This window comes from Telopea speciosissima, chromosome 2, assembly GCF_018873765.1.
Source record: "Telopea speciosissima isolate NSW1024214 ecotype Mountain lineage chromosome 2, Tspe_v1, whole genome shotgun sequence".
NCBI lineage: Eukaryota > Viridiplantae > Streptophyta > Magnoliopsida > Proteales > Proteaceae > Telopea > Telopea speciosissima.
In genome coordinates this window covers 19,211,203-19,228,692 of record NC_057917.1, presented here as the reverse complement: position 1 = coordinate 19,228,692, position 17,490 = coordinate 19,211,203, and the positions used below count along the sequence as shown (strand labels likewise).

General features: G+C 47.6%; 2 protein-coding genes across 2 annotated transcripts in view; one reads left to right on the top strand and one right to left on the bottom strand.

Moving 5' to 3' along the window:
* Positions 1–619: 619 nt before the first annotated feature.
* LOC122650527 (protein Jade-1-like) lies at positions 620–12,922 on the bottom strand. Its single transcript, XM_043843932.1, is given in 5 exon segments — positions 620–686; positions 774–1,097; positions 12,095–12,214; positions 12,216–12,356; positions 12,866–12,922. Coding segments are annotated over 5 exon segments (696 nt in total). The 3' UTR covers positions 620–632.
* LOC122650139 (threonine dehydratase 1 biosynthetic, chloroplastic) overlaps positions 1,415–17,490 on the top strand; it is a 37,262-nt gene continuing 21,186 nt past the window's right edge. Inside the window, exons 1-2 of the mRNA XM_043843455.1 lie at positions 1,415–1,420; positions 9,458–9,459. The gene's annotated coding sequence lies outside the window, so the exon portion shown is untranslated. The remainder of the gene's footprint in view (positions 1,421–9,457; positions 9,460–17,490) is intronic.

The following is a 17,490-nucleotide window of genomic DNA, read 5'->3' as shown; positions in this document are numbered from 1 at the left end:
ATATCCTAGGTCATTTTGCGTCCGGCTATGTCTCAAGCTTGCTGAGTGACATATTTGGGTGGCATTCTTTCTCCCTATATGGGAAAAAGAAGACTGCTTGGTTGCGCCCCCTACGCCCAGACACATGGGTGGTGAAATGACCACCCCACCCCACCCCACCCCCCATATTGGATACTTGGGCATGCATTCATATTGGTCTCTGCATTGGTGCAGGAGCCACACAACCAAGTAGCATTCTCATTGCTAATTTTATTTCACATTTTTTAATGGGTTTTTTATATTTACCACCCCAAAATCTTTCATATTTACTATTACCCCCAAAAAAAAACTTTGAAACAAGCTGTACCCTCCTGTTGCATACTAATAACTAATCGCCCCCACCGCTAGTTGACACTGTAACGGAGGGGGTTAATCGTGACAGTGTCTTTGTTGTCATAGATTTTTTAGGACCAAAATGTCCTTTTTGGGATGGTAATTGTAAAAAACTCCCACCCCATCACCGTCCCTTCTCCTCCTCCTTCTTCTCCCCCTTCTTCTTCTCCTCCCTTCTTCTCCTTCTTCTTCTTCCTCCTCTGCAACCCCAACCGCCCCGATCGATGACACCATCACCACCTGACGTTCTCTCTTCGATCTTATTTCCTTTGCTGCTCCCTAGCTACAATCATGAACTTTTCACTCTTTTGTTGCTGCAGACAGAAAATTAAGTACATAAATCATCCTTCTTGAATCGAGAAATAGAAGTTCAATAAGCAGAGAGAAGAAAACAAATTTACCTTCTTCCACAGCACAGTGTGGTTTTTGCAGAACCCAGCGACAATTGCACCTGAGCTCTTCCCTTCTCTGTACTCAATAAATAGATCCTCTTTTAACCCGCAACTAACGTGGAAGGCCAATGGGCATTTGGGCTCAGAGCATTCAATAACACATCCACTTGCAGAGTGACAAAGATCGCATAACCCTTTCCATCTCCTACGAGGAACTAGTGAACAATCAATGCCATCCCTTCCTTCTGGGTCCTTAAAGAATACCTCAGGCACTAGAAGCGCACACATGATATGAATCCACCGCCTGTTGCGTGTGAAAACCTCCGTCGCCCGGTTCGCCCACGAATGAGCCTGCAAAAAATCGAGTGAGCGCAAGAGAGCCGGTGTGGCTCTAGCCTAGGAATCTCCGACGCTCAAGTCAGGTCTCCAGTGCAACAGCATAACAGCTAGTAAAAGTGAGATCTGGAATTGTGCTCCATACCTGGGTATTTATAGAGTGTGGATGAGGTGAGGCGGTTGGGAGAGTCCTAGTATGGTAGGAGTTCTTCTTTTGGAAGGCTCTCTCATGTAGAGCGGAGTGGAGAGTCATTTTCGGGGTCGGACTCTTGTTAAGGTAAGAGTCCATACTTGGCGTGACTTCGTATCGCGTTGGGATTGTGGCTCGATCCTTATCCCGTGATTCTTGGGATGTGCTGACGTGGCTCGCGATTCTTGGCAGGCCGTTATGAGGACTTTGGTGGAGGGCTCGGCTAGTGAGGTCGGCATGGGAGGTCGACCTCGGCAGTCACCAAGGCCTAGGGAGTCCTATGTATGCTTGGCCGAAGTTTTAAGGCTGACTTGGATGATGTTTCACGGGCTCGGCCCAGCCATGCGACCTGACGGAGATCGGGGCGCCAATTTTTTTATTCAGCTTGGTTCGATTCTTGGGGTGACCTCGGCTCGGCCACGTGGCAAATTCTGACTGGTGAGGTGATTTTGTGCTTTATCACAGGCCCCCCACTCATCAGGGGTCGGCTCGGCACTGATGAGTGAAGTTTCTTGGTCCGTTTGTCTGAAACCTCCTTGTGGCCGAACCGAGCTCCCTTTATCGATGATTTGATATTGTACGGTCTGACAGTTGGGGCATCAGTGCCACGTCAGCAGGAGTCATTATGGCGGGCTCGGGAATTCAAATCGTCCCTTGATCTGGATCGTTGATTCTCGCTGGACTCTCCTTGGCCGTTGGATCGGTTCAGCCCAAGAGTTATAAATAGGCGACTCCTCCCTGTTCATTCTTCACTGCTTCTAGTTATTGACCGCTCGGCTAGCTCGAATTTCTCAGCTCTCCAGTGCTCGACGCTTTCTAGTTCGTGCTCAGCTCGTCTCCAGCTCTTCTTCAACCAGTAAGTCTTCTCCGCCCAGTATGTCAGTTGGTAGTAGTCATGTGGGCGAGGTGTTCGGTGGGGCGGCAGAGGGCGCGAGTCCGAGCCGAGAGCTCCCCGCTCGTTCTCCCACGATAGACCTGTTGGGCTCGACCTTTGACGAGCCTACCATAGCGGAGCCACATCAAGTCGACGTCGTCGAGCTTCCCCTACCCATGGAGTCCGGCCTTGAGGCCCAGCCGATCCCTAAAGATCGAGATGAGGGCTCAGGATCGTCCACGACAGATGACGAGGAGTCAGACGAGGGAGGTTCTTCCCGAGGTGGGGTTGGTTCAGTTAGCTCGTCTGCTAACGCTCCTGAGCCTGAAGAGGGGAGTGTTGGCACCGTCCCAAGTACAATTACTGACGCCGACCTCCACCGCCTCAGGGCGACCTATGCTATCTCCGAGGACATCAAACTCCGAGCTCCTTGTCCTGGGGAGATGGCCTGCTTCATCCGGCCCGACGAGGTGGCCTTGTACGAGATCCCGTTCAAATACGCCTTTAGGCTTCCCGTGCTCGGCCTGGTGGATCAGATCTTGGACCACTTCCTCCTCTCTCCAGGTCAGCTGGTGCCGAACTCATGGCTGGTCTTGTACGGCTTCCACGTCCTCTTCTGCGAAATGGGCCGAGCTGCTAGCGTGGCCCTCTTCTCTCGGCTCTACTTTCTGAAGAGATCGTTGGAGAAGGGGTGGTACTATTTCACCCACCGAACTGGGAAGAGTGCAGCCCTAAGCGGCCACAAGTTTCTAGTCGGGACGCCGAGCTTTAACAAACACTGGAAGCCTCGATTTTTCTTCGCTTCCATCCCAAATTGCCCTTTCCGAAAGGAGTGGAAGGACATCCATCTGAACTATGTCAATAGAACTCTGCCTCTGAATAAGAACGAGCTGACATCGCTCGATCTGATTCGTCAACACCAGCCTTTCGATGTCCTCCAGCTTCAGGAAGAAGGGTTTCTCCAGAGGTAGAACCTGACTCCGGGTAGGGTATCTGAGCTGAGCCGATTTTTGTCCCCCGAGCTGACCCATTTACTTAGTCTTTTTTCTTTTTGGTATGTTTCTAACATTCTGTCTTTCTTGCAGTGGTCGGCCACATTCCTCCGATGGATTTAGCTCGGCTTAGGGCCGAGACCATTGCGAACAAAAGGAGGAAGAACGCCGAGAAAAAATCTAGGGGCGAGTCTTCCAAGGTGCCAAAGGGCAAGGCGACGCTGCCGAGCCTAGCCGACACGGTGGTCGGCCTCGAGGCCAAGAAGGATAGAGTCCCGCTGAGACCCTCCCAAAGAGGGAAGGGTCGAAAGGGCGAGTTGAGCCCGTCGAGGGACATCAAACGCCAGAAACTCTCGATCAACCTGACGGGTGGTGGTCCTCCGCCTGTGGCCTCACCGACCGACATCTCCCGATACGTCTTGGGGAGGGCCTCGGCCAGTAATGTTCCAGTTCGGCTGAGCTGGCGGCTCTTCCCCGGGGACTCGGCTCTGACGTCGGCTGCTCATGCCAAGGAGTGGCTTGATACAAGTCGGCTCCCCAAGGACAAGGAAATGCTCGAGAAGTTGTCCGATCCCGAGCTCCTCTCTTCCCTGTTCCAGGACTTCAACATGGTAAGCTTTCTGCTCAGTTCTTGTGAATGGATCCGACCTGTGGAGTCCGATCTGACATTTGGTCGGATGTTTTTTGGCAGGGCTTCGCTAAGGCGGTGGAGACCATGCTCTGTTTTGAGTGGCTTCTGACCGAGAATGATTCTCTCGAGGTCTAGGTCGAGCAAGCCAATAAAGAGGCTCACGAGGCCGTCGTGGCACGTCGTGAGACTGCCGCGAAGCTTGCCAAGGCGGAGGAGAAAGTCGAGGGCCTAGAGGAGACGGTGGCGAAGCAGAAGGAGGAGGTCGAGACCATGAGGGCTCAGCTCAGCTCAGCCAAGCCAAGAAGAAGGCCAACGATGACCTGGCCCAGGCTGGAGCAAAAGTCGTTAGCGACTACCTCATGTCAGTGGAATACGCCAAGGTGTGTCATGAGATAAGGAAGCCGCCGTATGGAGAGGGCTATGACGCGGGCCAACCCGACCTCCTAAAGGAGATAAAGGCCGCCCTTCCCACTCTCAACCTTTCTCGATTTGATGAAGATGCGACCACTGTGGTCGAGGAGTTGGGAGATGAGACTGGGGTGGAGGTTGACCAGGCCGGCTTGGCCGAGACCACTCCCTGGGACGAGGTCGCCCCTTCCGCCGAGGATGTCCCTGACAAGGAGGTTACCACCTAGGACCTTGCGGCCAAGGACCCCCTCCATACCTCCGAGCTCTAGGCCCCCCTTTTTTCCTCTTTGATGTATATGTCCCCTTGCGCGGGGTTTTGAACAATTTTTTATCTTTTTCTCTCTTTTTTTTTTTTTTTTTTTGTTAATGTACAGGGCCGAGCTGCCCACTTTTTGTAACATTGCCGAGGTGTCGGCCTTCAATGAATAGAATGTTCTTTTCCAAATTTGCCTAAGTGTTTGAGCTCGGCAGTTGTTTGCTTTCCTTTCTTTATGAATTTATTTTGAATGTTGAGATTGAACTGCCGACCCGGCCATGTAGCCGAGCTCGGGTCAGATACCCTTTGAGTGGCTACTCTGCCGAGCCAACGCTATGGTCGAGCCCAATGCCTTGAAAATTTTGCTTTACCTTTGGTATTCGTTCAGCTCGACCAAGTCTATGTGGACCGGTCTTATGATTTTGTTACCTGCCTATGAGGGTCGGTCTTCGAGGTCGGCCAGGTCTATGAGGACCGGTCTTAGGACCTGGTTGCCAACCTATGAGGGTCGGTCTTTGAGGTCGGCCAAGTCTATGAGGATCGGTCTTACGACTTGGTTGCCGACCTATAAGGGTCGGTCTAGGAGATCGGCCATGTCTATGAGGACTGGTCTTACGACTTGATTATCGAGCAATGAGTGTTGGTCTTTGAGGTCGGCCAGGTCTATGAGGACCGGTCTTATGACTTGGTTGCCGAGCTATGAGGGTCGATCTTGGAGGTCGGCCAGGTCTATAAGGACCAGTCTTACGACTTAATTTTGGAGCTTCAAAATACGCCAAGTGGTGGAGAAACACTTTGTTTTATTGAATCAAACGTCGGGGCCGAAGCCAAATATAAATATGCTCGTCATAGACCGTGCCGAGCAGAATACTTAAGGAAATATCAAATTTTCTGAGTTCCAAGGTCTCGGTACCTTCTTGCCCCCCGGAGTCTGCAAGCGATACGTCCCTGGGCGAATCTGCTTGGAGACTATGTACGGGCCTTCCCAATTTGGTGCTAACTTTCCTTGCTGTCTTGGCTGGGACGCCCTGAGCTTTCTGAGGACGAGGTCCCCTTGGCGGAAGTGTCGCTCCTTCACCCTTGAGTCGTAGTACTTTACCATCCTCTGTTGGTATGTTGTGTTCCGGAGTAGGGCATTTTCTCGAACTTCGTCGAGGAAGTCAAGGTTGGCTCTCAGCCCATCTTTATAAGTCTTCTCATCGAAATTGAGCACTCGGTATGACAATGCCATGACCTCGACCAAGGTGAGGGCCTCGGTCTCATATGCTAACCGAAAAGGGCTCTCCCCGGTTGGTGTTCTTATAGTCGTCCTATATGCCCATAGGACACTTGGGAGCTCTTCCACCCATCTTCCTTTGACTTCATCCAACCTTCTTTTGATGCCGGCGAGTAGTGTTCAGTTGGACACTTCTACTTATCCATTTGCTTATGGATGAGCTACTGAGACTGGTCGAAAGTCAATATAGAAGTGCTTGCAGAACTCTTGGAAGGTCGGGTTGTTGAATTGTGCGTCATTATTTGTGATGAGTACTTTTGGTAGTCTGAACCGATAGATGACCTTATCTCGGAAGAATTTCTCCATGCTCTTCTCGGTGATGGTGGCCAGGGGCTCGGCCTCAACCCACTTAGTGAAGTAGTCGATTGCGATGACCACGTATTTTCGATTTTCGAAAGCCGGGGTGAAGTCTCCAAGTATATCCATCCCCCACATGGCAAAAGGAATTGGAAGCATAGAGGCCAGCTTGGTTGCAGGTCGGCTCGGCACTGGTGCGAAGAGCTGATACTTCTCGCACGTCTTCACGTACTTCATGGCCTCTTCTTGCATTTTCAGCCAGTAGAAACCTTATCGCAATATCTTGTATGCTAGGGCTCGGCCACCCATGTGGCTCCCGCATATTCCTTTGTGCACCTCGGCCAGGGCGTACTCAGCGCCCTTCGGCCCGAGGCATCGGAGAAGGGGTGCGGAGATGGCTTTCTTATAAAGCACTCCGTCGATCATGGTGTACTTAGCAACTCAGATTTTGACTTTTCTTGCTTCTTCCTGACTCTCCGAGAGCTGGTCATTCTCCAAGTAGTTTACAATGGGATCCATCCAGGTCGGCCCGTCCTCCTTGATGTGTTTGACGCTTTCTTCTTGCAAGGAAGGCTTCTCCAGAATCTCAATGTATACTGATCAGCTCAGATTTGGGAGGTCGACCTCGGCCAACCTAGACAGGGTGTCGGCCACGACGTTCTCTTTCCTCGATACTCGGGTCATTTCAAAGTGCTCGAGCTCGAAAATCATCTCCCGTGCTCGGTTCAGGTAGGCTATCATTCTTTCATCCTTTGCCTCACAGTCTTCGTTGACCTGGTTGACCACAAGTTACGAGTCTCCTCGTACCCTCAATTGTTTGACGCCTACGACCTTGCTCACTCGGAGCCTGGCTAGGAGGGCTTCGTACTCGACCTCATTGTTCGAGGCTGGGAACTTAAATCTTAGGGCGTATTGTATACGAAAGCCCTCGAGGCTGACTAAGATCAGCCTGATCCCGCTCCCTCCGGGGTTGCTCGAGCCGTCAACGTTCATGGTCCAGGTCGGGTCGGTTTCAGCTTCTGTATTGGCCTCTTCTGCTATCTTCTCTTCCTCGACCCCGAGGTCGGGCACTGTGCCCTCGGCGACGAAGTCGGCAAGGGTTTGTCCTTTTATCATGGTCATCGAGCGATAGCTTATATCGTACTCACTCAGCTCGACCGCCTAGGTGATCAGTCGACCTGACACGTCGGGCTTGTGCAATATTTTCTTGAGACGTTGGTCGGTCAGCACCGCGATCGGATGAGCTTGAAAGTATGGCCTTAGCTTTCTCGTGGCCGTGACAAGAGCGAATGCTACCATCTCGAACTTGGAGTATCTCATCTCAGCGTCAACAAGAACATGGTTGATGTAGTATATGGGCTTCTGAGCTCGGCCTTCTTCCCTTACCAACACCTCGCTGACCGCCACCGGGGTAGCGGCTAAGTAAACTTGAAGCTCTTCTTTTAGCTCGGGTCGGCTGAGAAGAGGCGGGTTCTCCAAGTATTTCTCAGCTCTTCAAAAGCTTGTTGACATTCATCCGACCAAATGAAATCCTTCGGGTTTCGGATGTTCTTGAGGGCCCTGAAGAATGGCAGGCACTTGTCGCCCGACCTCGACATGAATCGTGCCAACGCCGCCACTCGCCCATTTAGCCTTTGTACTCGGATCGTCCTTGGAGGGCTCATCTCTTGGATGGCCTTGATTTTTGTTGGATTGGCCTCGATGCCTCTGACGGAGACCATAAAGCCGAGGAACTTTCCCGAGGTCACGTCGAATGCACACTTGGCGGGGTTCAGTTTCATTTGGTTCTTCCTTAGCACGCCGAAGGCTTCTTCCAGGTTGGCCAAGTGGTGCTCAGCCTTCAAGCTCTTCACTAACAAGTTGTCCACGTAGACTTTCATATTTCTTCCGATCTACCCGTGGAATATATAGTTCACCAGCCATTGATATGTTGCTCCGGCGTTCTTCAACCTGAACGACATGACCTTGTAACAGAAATTTTCTTGGTCAGTTTGGAATGCCGTGTACGACTCATCCTCCTCATGCATCATAATTTGGTTGTAGCCGGAGTACGCGTCCATGAAGCTCAGCGTTTCGTGCCCTATCGTGGCGTCAATCAAGAGATTAATCCGAGGTAGCGGGTACTCATCCTTTGGGCAGGCTTTGTTAAGGTCGGTGTAGTGGATGCACATCCTCCATTTCCCATTCGACTTGGGAACCATAACGACGTTCGCCAGCCAAGTCGGGAATTTTTCTTCTCGGATGAATCCTGATCGGCGTAGCTTCTCTACTTCTTCCTTGATGTTGGCTTGGTGATCAAGGGCATAATTCCTTCTCTTCTGTTGAACCAACTTTCAGCTGGGATCTATGTGTAGTTGATGCTCGGCTATATGCCGAGGTATATCGGGCATGTCGGCGGCCGACCAGGCAAAGATGTCGGCATTTGCCTTCAAGAAGTTTCCGAACGGTTTCCTTTGTTCCTTGCTCAACAATGACCCGAGTTGTACTGCCTTCGTCGGATCTTCATCGCTGAGGGAGAACAGGGTAAGGTCTTCTACAGGTCTTCTGCGTCTTTCTGTGAGCTCATCCCGCTGATCTTCTGGGAGGTGTTCGACGCACATAGCCATTCCTTGGATGTTGCCTTTATTTTGCTTGACGAATGTGGCGTAACACTCCCGAGCTTTCTTTTGATCACCTCAGATTTCTCCAATGCCGTTCTCTGTAAGGAACTTCATCTTCAAGTGTGTCGGCGAGATGATGGCTTGGAAAGCGATCAATGGTGGGCGATCGAGTATGGCATTGAAGGCCACCACCAACCGCACTACCATGAATTTCATTTGGATCGTCGCTTGACATGGAGCTTGTTCGAACGTGACCAGTAGGTCGATTGAGCCCTTGATGGTGGCGACGGCTCCCGAGAGGCCATGTAGTGAGGTGCCCTCCGGCTTGAGCGCTTCGTCACCGAAGCCAAATTGTTAGTACTCGTCTAGCGACATAAGGTCCACGGATGCGCCCGTGTCGACTAATACGCGATGAACGGGTCTCTTTGCAATTTTCACCTGTACCACCAAAGCATCATCGTGAGGTAAACTTATACCTTCTAGGTTGGCCTCGGTGAAGGAGATCGTCGCCTCAGACTTTGTCCTTTTGCCTGGCATCTCGGTGACTCCGACGAATCGCGCATTTACCTTGGCCTTTCGAGTGGACTATTGTTCGGGCCCTCCAAGGATAGTGTATATAGGAGCTCCCTTGTCACTGCTCGGCCCGCATATTTTCGGGCCTCGGCTCAGCTCTCCTTTGATCGCAATCTTCAAGTCGTCGACCCCCACGTTCTTCTTGGCCTCCTTTGACATATCGCTTCAGGTGCCCCGCTTTTACCAGCTCTTCAATTTCTCTTTTAAGCTGATACCAATCTTCGGTGTCGTGACCGGTGTCCTTGTGGAATTGACAATAGCTGTTGGGATTTTGAAATGACCCAGCTTGCATCGGTCGGGGTCAGTGGATGTACCGGCAGTCCTGTATTTGCATCAAAATCTTCTTGCGCAAGGTATTCAGTGGGGTGTAATCGGGACTTCGAGCTCGGTCTGATCTCTCGGCTCGGTGATCCATCCTGGGCCACTTTTCCTCCTTGCGGTCATCGATTGTTGGCCTTTTCATCTCAGCTCGGCCTTCGTTTCCCTTCCGGGCTTGGAGCACCTCGGCCATATTTGCAAACTCATTGCACCTCTCTAAGAGCTCGACCAGGTTTCTGGTCTGCTTTCAGGCCAAGTCCTTGATGAGGTCCATGTCAGCGACCTCGTTGCTCATTGCAGTATGGGCCGTGGCCTCATCCAAACCCTTGATGTCTAAGGATTCTTTATTGAAACGTGAGACGAACACCCGGATCGACTCATCAGATCGTTGCTTCACGCTGTGGAGGTTGACCGTCATCTTCTTGTGTTTCATACTACTCTGGAAGCGCGTGACAAAGGCTCGACAGGGCTGAGCAAAGCTCGTTATGGAGTTTGGTGGCAACCAGGAGAACCATGAGGTTGCCGCGCCCTTGAGAGATGAGGGGAAAGCCCGACAAGAGACAATCTTGGTTCCCCCGTACATGGTCATCATCGCGTTGAAATAGTTGATATGATCTGTCGAGTCGGTCATCCTGTCATATCGGTCGAAAGGAGGAGGCTTGAACCCTATGGGTAGTAGCGCGGTCATGATCTCAGGAGGATAAAGGTTTCATCTGACCAGTGAATAGGCGTCCGGGGTCGCCTATTTCTTCAATCCCTCAACCTGCTCGGCCAAGTCTCGTAGTCGCTTTTCCAGCTCGATTTAAGGTGCTCAGCCATTCAGCTCATCCACCTGGTGCAAATTGTCCCGTTCATAAGGCCGAGGTCGGCCATTTATCCTTCAACTCAGGATCGGCCAGCTCGATCGTCCTGTTGAGGTCGGTCATTGTGCTCGGCTCGGTTAGCCCCACCCCTTCCGGCTCTTCCTTTCCCTTAGAAGTTGACCCATGGGGGCTTCTCTATTGCTCTTCTCGGAGAGGCGGGCTTCGGCGTCGAGGGCTATGGCAAGATCTTTCCCCGTTCCTCGCATCTTGTCTGCCACGGAGTTATTCCCCCCGCTCTCGATTTTCTCCGGGGGGTCCATCCTCTCTGAGCCAATCGGAGAATACAATCTTCTCGCGGCCGACGTTGCGGACTCAATTTCTCATTCTGCTCCTGGACTCCAGTGAAGCTCTTGCTCATCCCATCGAGCTCCCCTACTAGGGCGTAGAGGAGGAGTCTTCTGACGAGACGGGTGTGATGATGCGGGCCGGCTCCGCTCGGCCCAACCCCAACCACCCTGCCTGCGCGGGTCTTCTTCTATGTGCCCTGGGGTTGGAGGGGCCGCGACCAGTGGTTGACCCATCAGCCCACCCCGAGCCATCTGGGTCATGAAAGCACGCAACGTCTCGTTGGTGTGGAGCATCTGCAGCTGCAAATCCATAACTTGCCAGTTATTCGTCGGGGCTTCGGGATCCAAATTCCTGAGTAATTGTGGCGGCAGTGGTAGGCTCAGCCCGTGCATGTTGGGCTCGACCTGTGTTCGATCAGCAGCTATGGTGTCCTGCACACTTCCACCATTCCCACCCTCATGCGGGGGAATTGGGTTGGCCGCGGTGCCCGTGCTGGGTGGCACACCCCCTGCCCGAGGGGGTCTTCCGATCGTGCCTTACCGCGATGCTTCAGGGGATGGCAAATGTCTCGCTTGTCTATCAGGTTGTGGCTCATCCCGCGGAGCCGTGCTGTCCTGATCTTGTTTGCACCATTGTTCCTGCTCTTGAAGTTGATAGAAACGACGATGGCTTGTTGACATCGTTCCCACGGACAGCGCCAAATCTGTTGCGTGTGAAAACCTCCGTCACCTGGTTCACCCACGGATGAGCCTACAAATAATCGAGTAAGCGTAAGAGAGCCAGTGTGGCTCCGGCCTAGGAATCTCCGACGCTCAAGTTAGGTCTCCAGTGCAACAGCATAACAGCTAGTAAAAGTGAGATCTGGAATTGTGCTCCATACCTGGGTATCTATAGAGTGTGGATGAGGTGAGGCGGTTGGGAGAGTCCTAGTATGGTAGGAGTTCTTCTTTTGGAAGGCTCTCTCGCGTAGAGCGGAGTGGAAAGTCATTTTCGGGGTCGGACTCTTGTTAAGGTAAGAGTCCATACTTAACGTGACTTCGTATCGCGTTAGGATTGTGGCTCGATCCGTATCCCGTGATTCTTGGGATGTGCTGACGTGGCTCTGCGATTTTCGGCGGGCAGTTATGAGGACTTTGGTGGAGGGCTCAGCCTAGGAGGTCGGCCAGTGAGGTCGGCATGGGAGGTCGACCTCGACAGTCACCTCAGCCTAGGCTGTCCTGTGTATGCTTGGTTGGAGTTTTAAGGTTGACTTGGATGATGTGTCGCGGGCTCGATTAAGGTCGACCTCGGCAGCCATGCGACCTGACGGAGATCAAATCGGCCCATTTTTCGATTCAACTCGGTTCGGTTCTTGGGGTGACCTCAGCTCGATCACATGGCAGCTTCTGACTGGTGAGGTGATTTTGTGCTTTATCACCCATCTATTATGGGTTTCATGGCTCCTCTTTTAATGGGACAAAGACAGCAACAGTAATTGGCATTTTTCTCATCAGCTACAAGCTTTTGAGAAGGCGAAGAAATTTTGCACCTGGCACAGAACCACTCCCCCTTCTGGGATACCCTGAATGAAGGGTTTTCCGTGGCAGGTAGCGTGAACCATAAGATCGCAACCATCACACAAGACGATTGGATCTGAAGGGTCTCCGTCGGTGCTCAGGCAAATGTAAAAAACCCTATTATTTTCTTCTTTCTTCTTATTCCTCCCTTCTCTTTTTCCTTCTCCCTTCTTCTCTTGTCCTTTTCTCTCTCTTTCTTCTTCTTCTTCTTCTTCCCCTCTCTTTTTCTTCACTTTCTATGCAATGAACCCCATAAAAACACAAATGAAAGCTTCTCCCATGGTTCCAGCAGCTTCAATGAAGCTATACAGATGCAATGGGACACATGGAGATGGTTCGAGTGCAAATAACAAAGGGGAATGGGTTTTCCGTTATACCCGCACCTCAGAGGCCACCAAATCTGATTTTTTTTATTTTTTTATTGTGTGTATCTTCTGTGTGTGTAGGGCTCAGAGACACAAGCATTTTGCAAGTTGAATCACCTAAAACGGAGCTTGGATGAGGATGATATGCTCGATTGAAGTTGGTCATTCGTAGAGCTCGAAATGGAATCTCGTGGAGATCAGAGTATATGCGCATTGCACTAAAACGGATCTAGATCTTTAGGATCTTCTTGTTTCCAGATTTTGAGCTAAACGAATACCTGGGCTGTGAAAATGAAAATGGATGACAGTGCTATTGAGAATGCAACAATTGCCATTTAGAATCCGGACTGTGGGAATCCTGAAGTAGAACATATACTAATTACTCACAAGAATCTATCTCACCTAACGGAGAGGGAATTTTAAACCCAGAAAAAAAATGGAGAGGGAATGCGAGAACTGGGAAGTGCTAGAGAAGTTCTGACAACTGTGGATGGTTTCTTCTCGGGAGATGGCGTATATTCGACATTGAGATCAAAAGGCGAACTGGACTTTTGGGGGCTGAGAGGTTGAAGAGCCCAAACCCTCTTTTTTGCAGGTAAGCAATAAGAAACAGTATTAGAGGGTAAAATGGGAGGATCCCATGAATCTTTTCTCTTCTTCGCTGGAAGGCGTGATGATGAGTGCGTGCTCTCATCTTCTTCTTGTTGCAGAAGTTTGAATCTTTTTAGAAGGGGCAGACCGTGAATCGAGCTCTCCATTTGAGTTTCTCTCTTCTCTTGCTCAGAGAGCATGCAACTGCGTTTTTCCTTCTGTTCTGTTCCGAGAGCTTTAACGGTGGCACCTCTCTATCATACGTGGAAGAAATCGTGGCCTGAAAAGAGTGCTGAGGCGAAGTTCTTCTTTTTCCTTCGATTTGCTGTAGCAGGTGAAGTGAAGAGGATGAAGTGAAGATATCCCTTTGAAGAAGGGTTTATTTCATTACTAAGGGAATTTTGATCCTAAAAAATCCGTGACAATGGCACATTGTCACGACTAACCCCCTCCGTTACGGGAATATAACGGTGGAAGCCAGTTGGTCATTAGTATGCAACATGGGAGGGTAACAGTTGTTTCAAAGTTTTTTTGGAGGGGATAATAATAAATATGAAAGATTTTGGGATGGTAATTATAAAAAATCCTTTTTTAATTATATACATAGATGTTACTTGAAGTTAATTACAAACATTGATTTATTTTCCCGTCAATAACCGGTTCCGGCTTTTATGGGAAGACTCTCTCTCTCTCTCTCTCTCTCTCCACCTCCTCCTCCTCCTCCGCCCATGAACCTCGAGCAACCCCTCCGCCGCTCTGTCTCCCCCACTCTCCACAACACCCCATCCCCCTACACCTAATGTGCCTCCCTAACCTTGTATGTATGTCGTTTCATGCGCACCTTACTCATCTTTGTGATTCTTTGACGGTTAATTTCTTTCATTTCTCTCCCCTCTTAGATTTGTAAATCAGAAGTTTGTGTGTGCGTGAGAGAGAGAGAGAGAGAGAGAGATGGAAAAGTAGAGATGTTCTCTGTTTAGTATTTTTCATGGGTTTTGGTTTTTGCTCGTGACATTCAAACAAAGTGAAGGATATCTTTGAAAGAACTAAGAAGGCCTATGCAGGGAGTTTTAATATGTTGGATTACAACTTGAGTTTTGGGGTTTTTTTCTTGTCTTTTTTATAAAATCACAGAATCCAAGAATCAGATTTCTCATTTTCTGCATGTTATTGTGCTCCTTTTTAATAGTAATAAAATTAATGTTTTGGCTTTATACAGTCTAAGTTGGCTTTTGAAGAAGACTCTTGCTTCATCTCGTCTGATCGCAGCTAAAGATTGTAAAGAACTCTTAATTATGGGAGTATATAGAAGGAAAATATCCAAGGATCTATGGTAGCTAATAAGCTAAATATGAGTGACAATTAATTATCAAAAAAAGAAAATGAGGCAGTTTTCGCTCACCTACGGTCAAGGAAGACCAATGGGTTCAGATGGTGTACAAAGAGTATCGGGGAACATTAGGGGTATTATCGACTTCGTACAATAAAGAGACAGAGCATTTATGACCCTAGATGGACGTACTTTTCCTTCACCCGCCATGGAAGAAAACTTTCTCCAAATGAAAAAGAAAAAGAGGTAGGTGCAACAATTTGATGGCTAGTTTGGGCTTGGTCCGATATTATCGTAGCACATTAGAGATTTTACATTGATTGGGCTTTGCCGCTCCGACAATAAGGGAGAACCACCCAGCCAAGAATGAAGACAAGAAGAATAACTAGACTTGTAAGGCCAAAGAGAGAATTGACCCACTTACACTAGACATGTAGTACTTTCAACATAAGTAGATATGCTTCAAGGCTATATCAACCGTTTACATGTGAATGGAGCATGCATTACACTAGGCTTCAGTTGACATTTTCAAATAGAAAGGTAATATTTGATACATAAGTCTCAATAGGTTATAAACTGAGTACATTTACATGTAAGGGATCATCTAAATGACACCTTTATAGGTGTACTTAAAACTTGACACCTTCTTTTGATTGCCCCTTGTCTTTTAGGAATAAGACAAGGGGCATAATGATAAGTTATTTTCAAACTATTTTTGAAACTATAGTGTTAAAACCAACTAGTTATACTTTTGTATTTGTGGGAGAGAGTTATTGAAACTAATTAGAGACAAAAAAACTACTATTACGGAGAGTCAATTTGGTTTTATACCAGGAAGATCAATGAAATAAGCTATTTATTTACTTAGGAGACTCATGAAAAGATTTAGTGATTGTACAGAGGATCTCCACAGGGTCTTTATTGACCTTGAAAAAGCTTATGGCAGAGTACCCTGTTTTTTTTGGGTAAAGGACAGAGTACCAAGTACTCGAGAAGAGAAGTATTCCAAGTAAATATGTGGTCATAGTTAAAGATATGTATGATTGTGTGGTAACTAGTGTAAGAATTGTGAGGGATCAAGGTAGTGAATTCCAATTACAATTGGATTACATCAAGGATCAACTTTAAGCCTTTATTTGTTTGCACTTATCATAGATGATTTAATCAGAAACATTCAAGATAAAGTCCTTTGATGTATGTTTTTAGCTGATGATACTATTTTGATGGATATAACAAAACAAAGATTAATGCCAAGTTGGAATTATGGATATCAAAATTGGAATAAAAAAGTTCTAAGATAGAGAGTGTTTGAATGACACCACAATAAATGTATTTAGAACTTGACACTTTCTTTTAATTATCCCTTTGTCTTATTCCCAAAAGTTATTTAAGGGTATAAAAACATTTAAAAAACATAATTTGAAAGTAACATCATTATATCATTTTCCAAAGTTGTCATCATCATGCATATTTTTCAAATATACATGTGAAATGACAGTACTCATCTTCTGTTGCTTCCCTCCATTTCGATTCCAATTTCATGCACCGCCTTAAAAGCAATCACTTGCTGAAGTAGTAAGGACGTACAGTTCCATCATTTTGCTGCTGCTCTCTAAGTGTTTTGCTTGTAAGGGAAGGGAAGTGAACTTTTCAAACATAAAAAAGAAAACTTTTGTAATTATTACCCCACATGATTATTAGCTTAGATATGCTGTTGCATGTAGGTATGCACACTGCACTTACATGCATCGCTCAACTCTTGTCCTTTTTTGCTTCCAGAAATGCCCCTCTTTGCATTCAAAATGGCAATAGATGGGACATGTGTCGAGTACTACCCGCATGTGCATCATAGTTGGAGTCCATGATTATATCACTAACTCTAAATCATTTCATATTTGATTATTAAATTTTGCTTCACTTTGCATCCAAACCCTTTGAGTTTGATCAACAAAATAAAAATTGCATATGAGAGGTTGCATTACTAATATGGTAAGAAGCTTGAGTAATTTATACGATCATGTTGAATAATGATTACAAAAATTTTATTTTTAGGTCTAAAAATAATCACTTGTCTTTCCCTTAAGAATCGTTATTGAGAGATCATTTGATGTCTTGAAAAAATCGTTCCCCACTTTAAGGATGATGTCTCCATATAGTTTCAAGACACAAATTATGATTGTGATACACAACTATATTAGAAAGAAATAAACATTAGATTGGTTTTTTGAAAATATAGAGAGGAGAGACTTCGATGATGAAAGTGAAGACGTAAATAGTGATTATAATGAGATGAAGTGGAAGGTGGTACACAACATGAATAATGGGAAACATGTCAGAAATGAGTTGTAGATCAGATTGATGAAGCCTATCAAGATTGAGGATGAACAAATGCGTCTATTGTGTTTTTGTACTTTTCATACAACTGTTGATATGCTTTTATTAAAAAGGGGGAGAAGTTTCTCTATACTGCCAAGGGCGGGGGTGAATTCCTCACGCCACACCAATGGCAGCACAAAGGACAATATCATTTACATGAGGCCTACATGATTAGGGCATGAGAGAGAAAACAATTAGAAAACCCATGTGAGACGGTAATAGTAAATTCCTAAAAACTATTATTGATAAACTTGCATTTGAACAATATTTTACTTTATTTTTCATAAATGTTACAGGTCCTTCTTGGTGTACTTTGGAGTAGGTCCCAATTCATATTGTGTGAGCTCATTTGTTCAAAAATGCTATACATGGATTTTTTCAGAAATAAATATCTCAATAAAAGTTTTAGGGTTACAAATTTTATTCTACAAATAGACATACTAATCTATTATGTCTACTAGTAATCAAACTATTTTTGAGGTCGGGCCTTGGTGCAACGGTAAGGTTGCTTCATTGTGACAAAGTGGTCACAGGTTCGAGTCTGGAAATAATCTCTTTGTAAAAACAGGGGTAAGGCTAAGTACATTGTGACCCTCCGCAGACCCT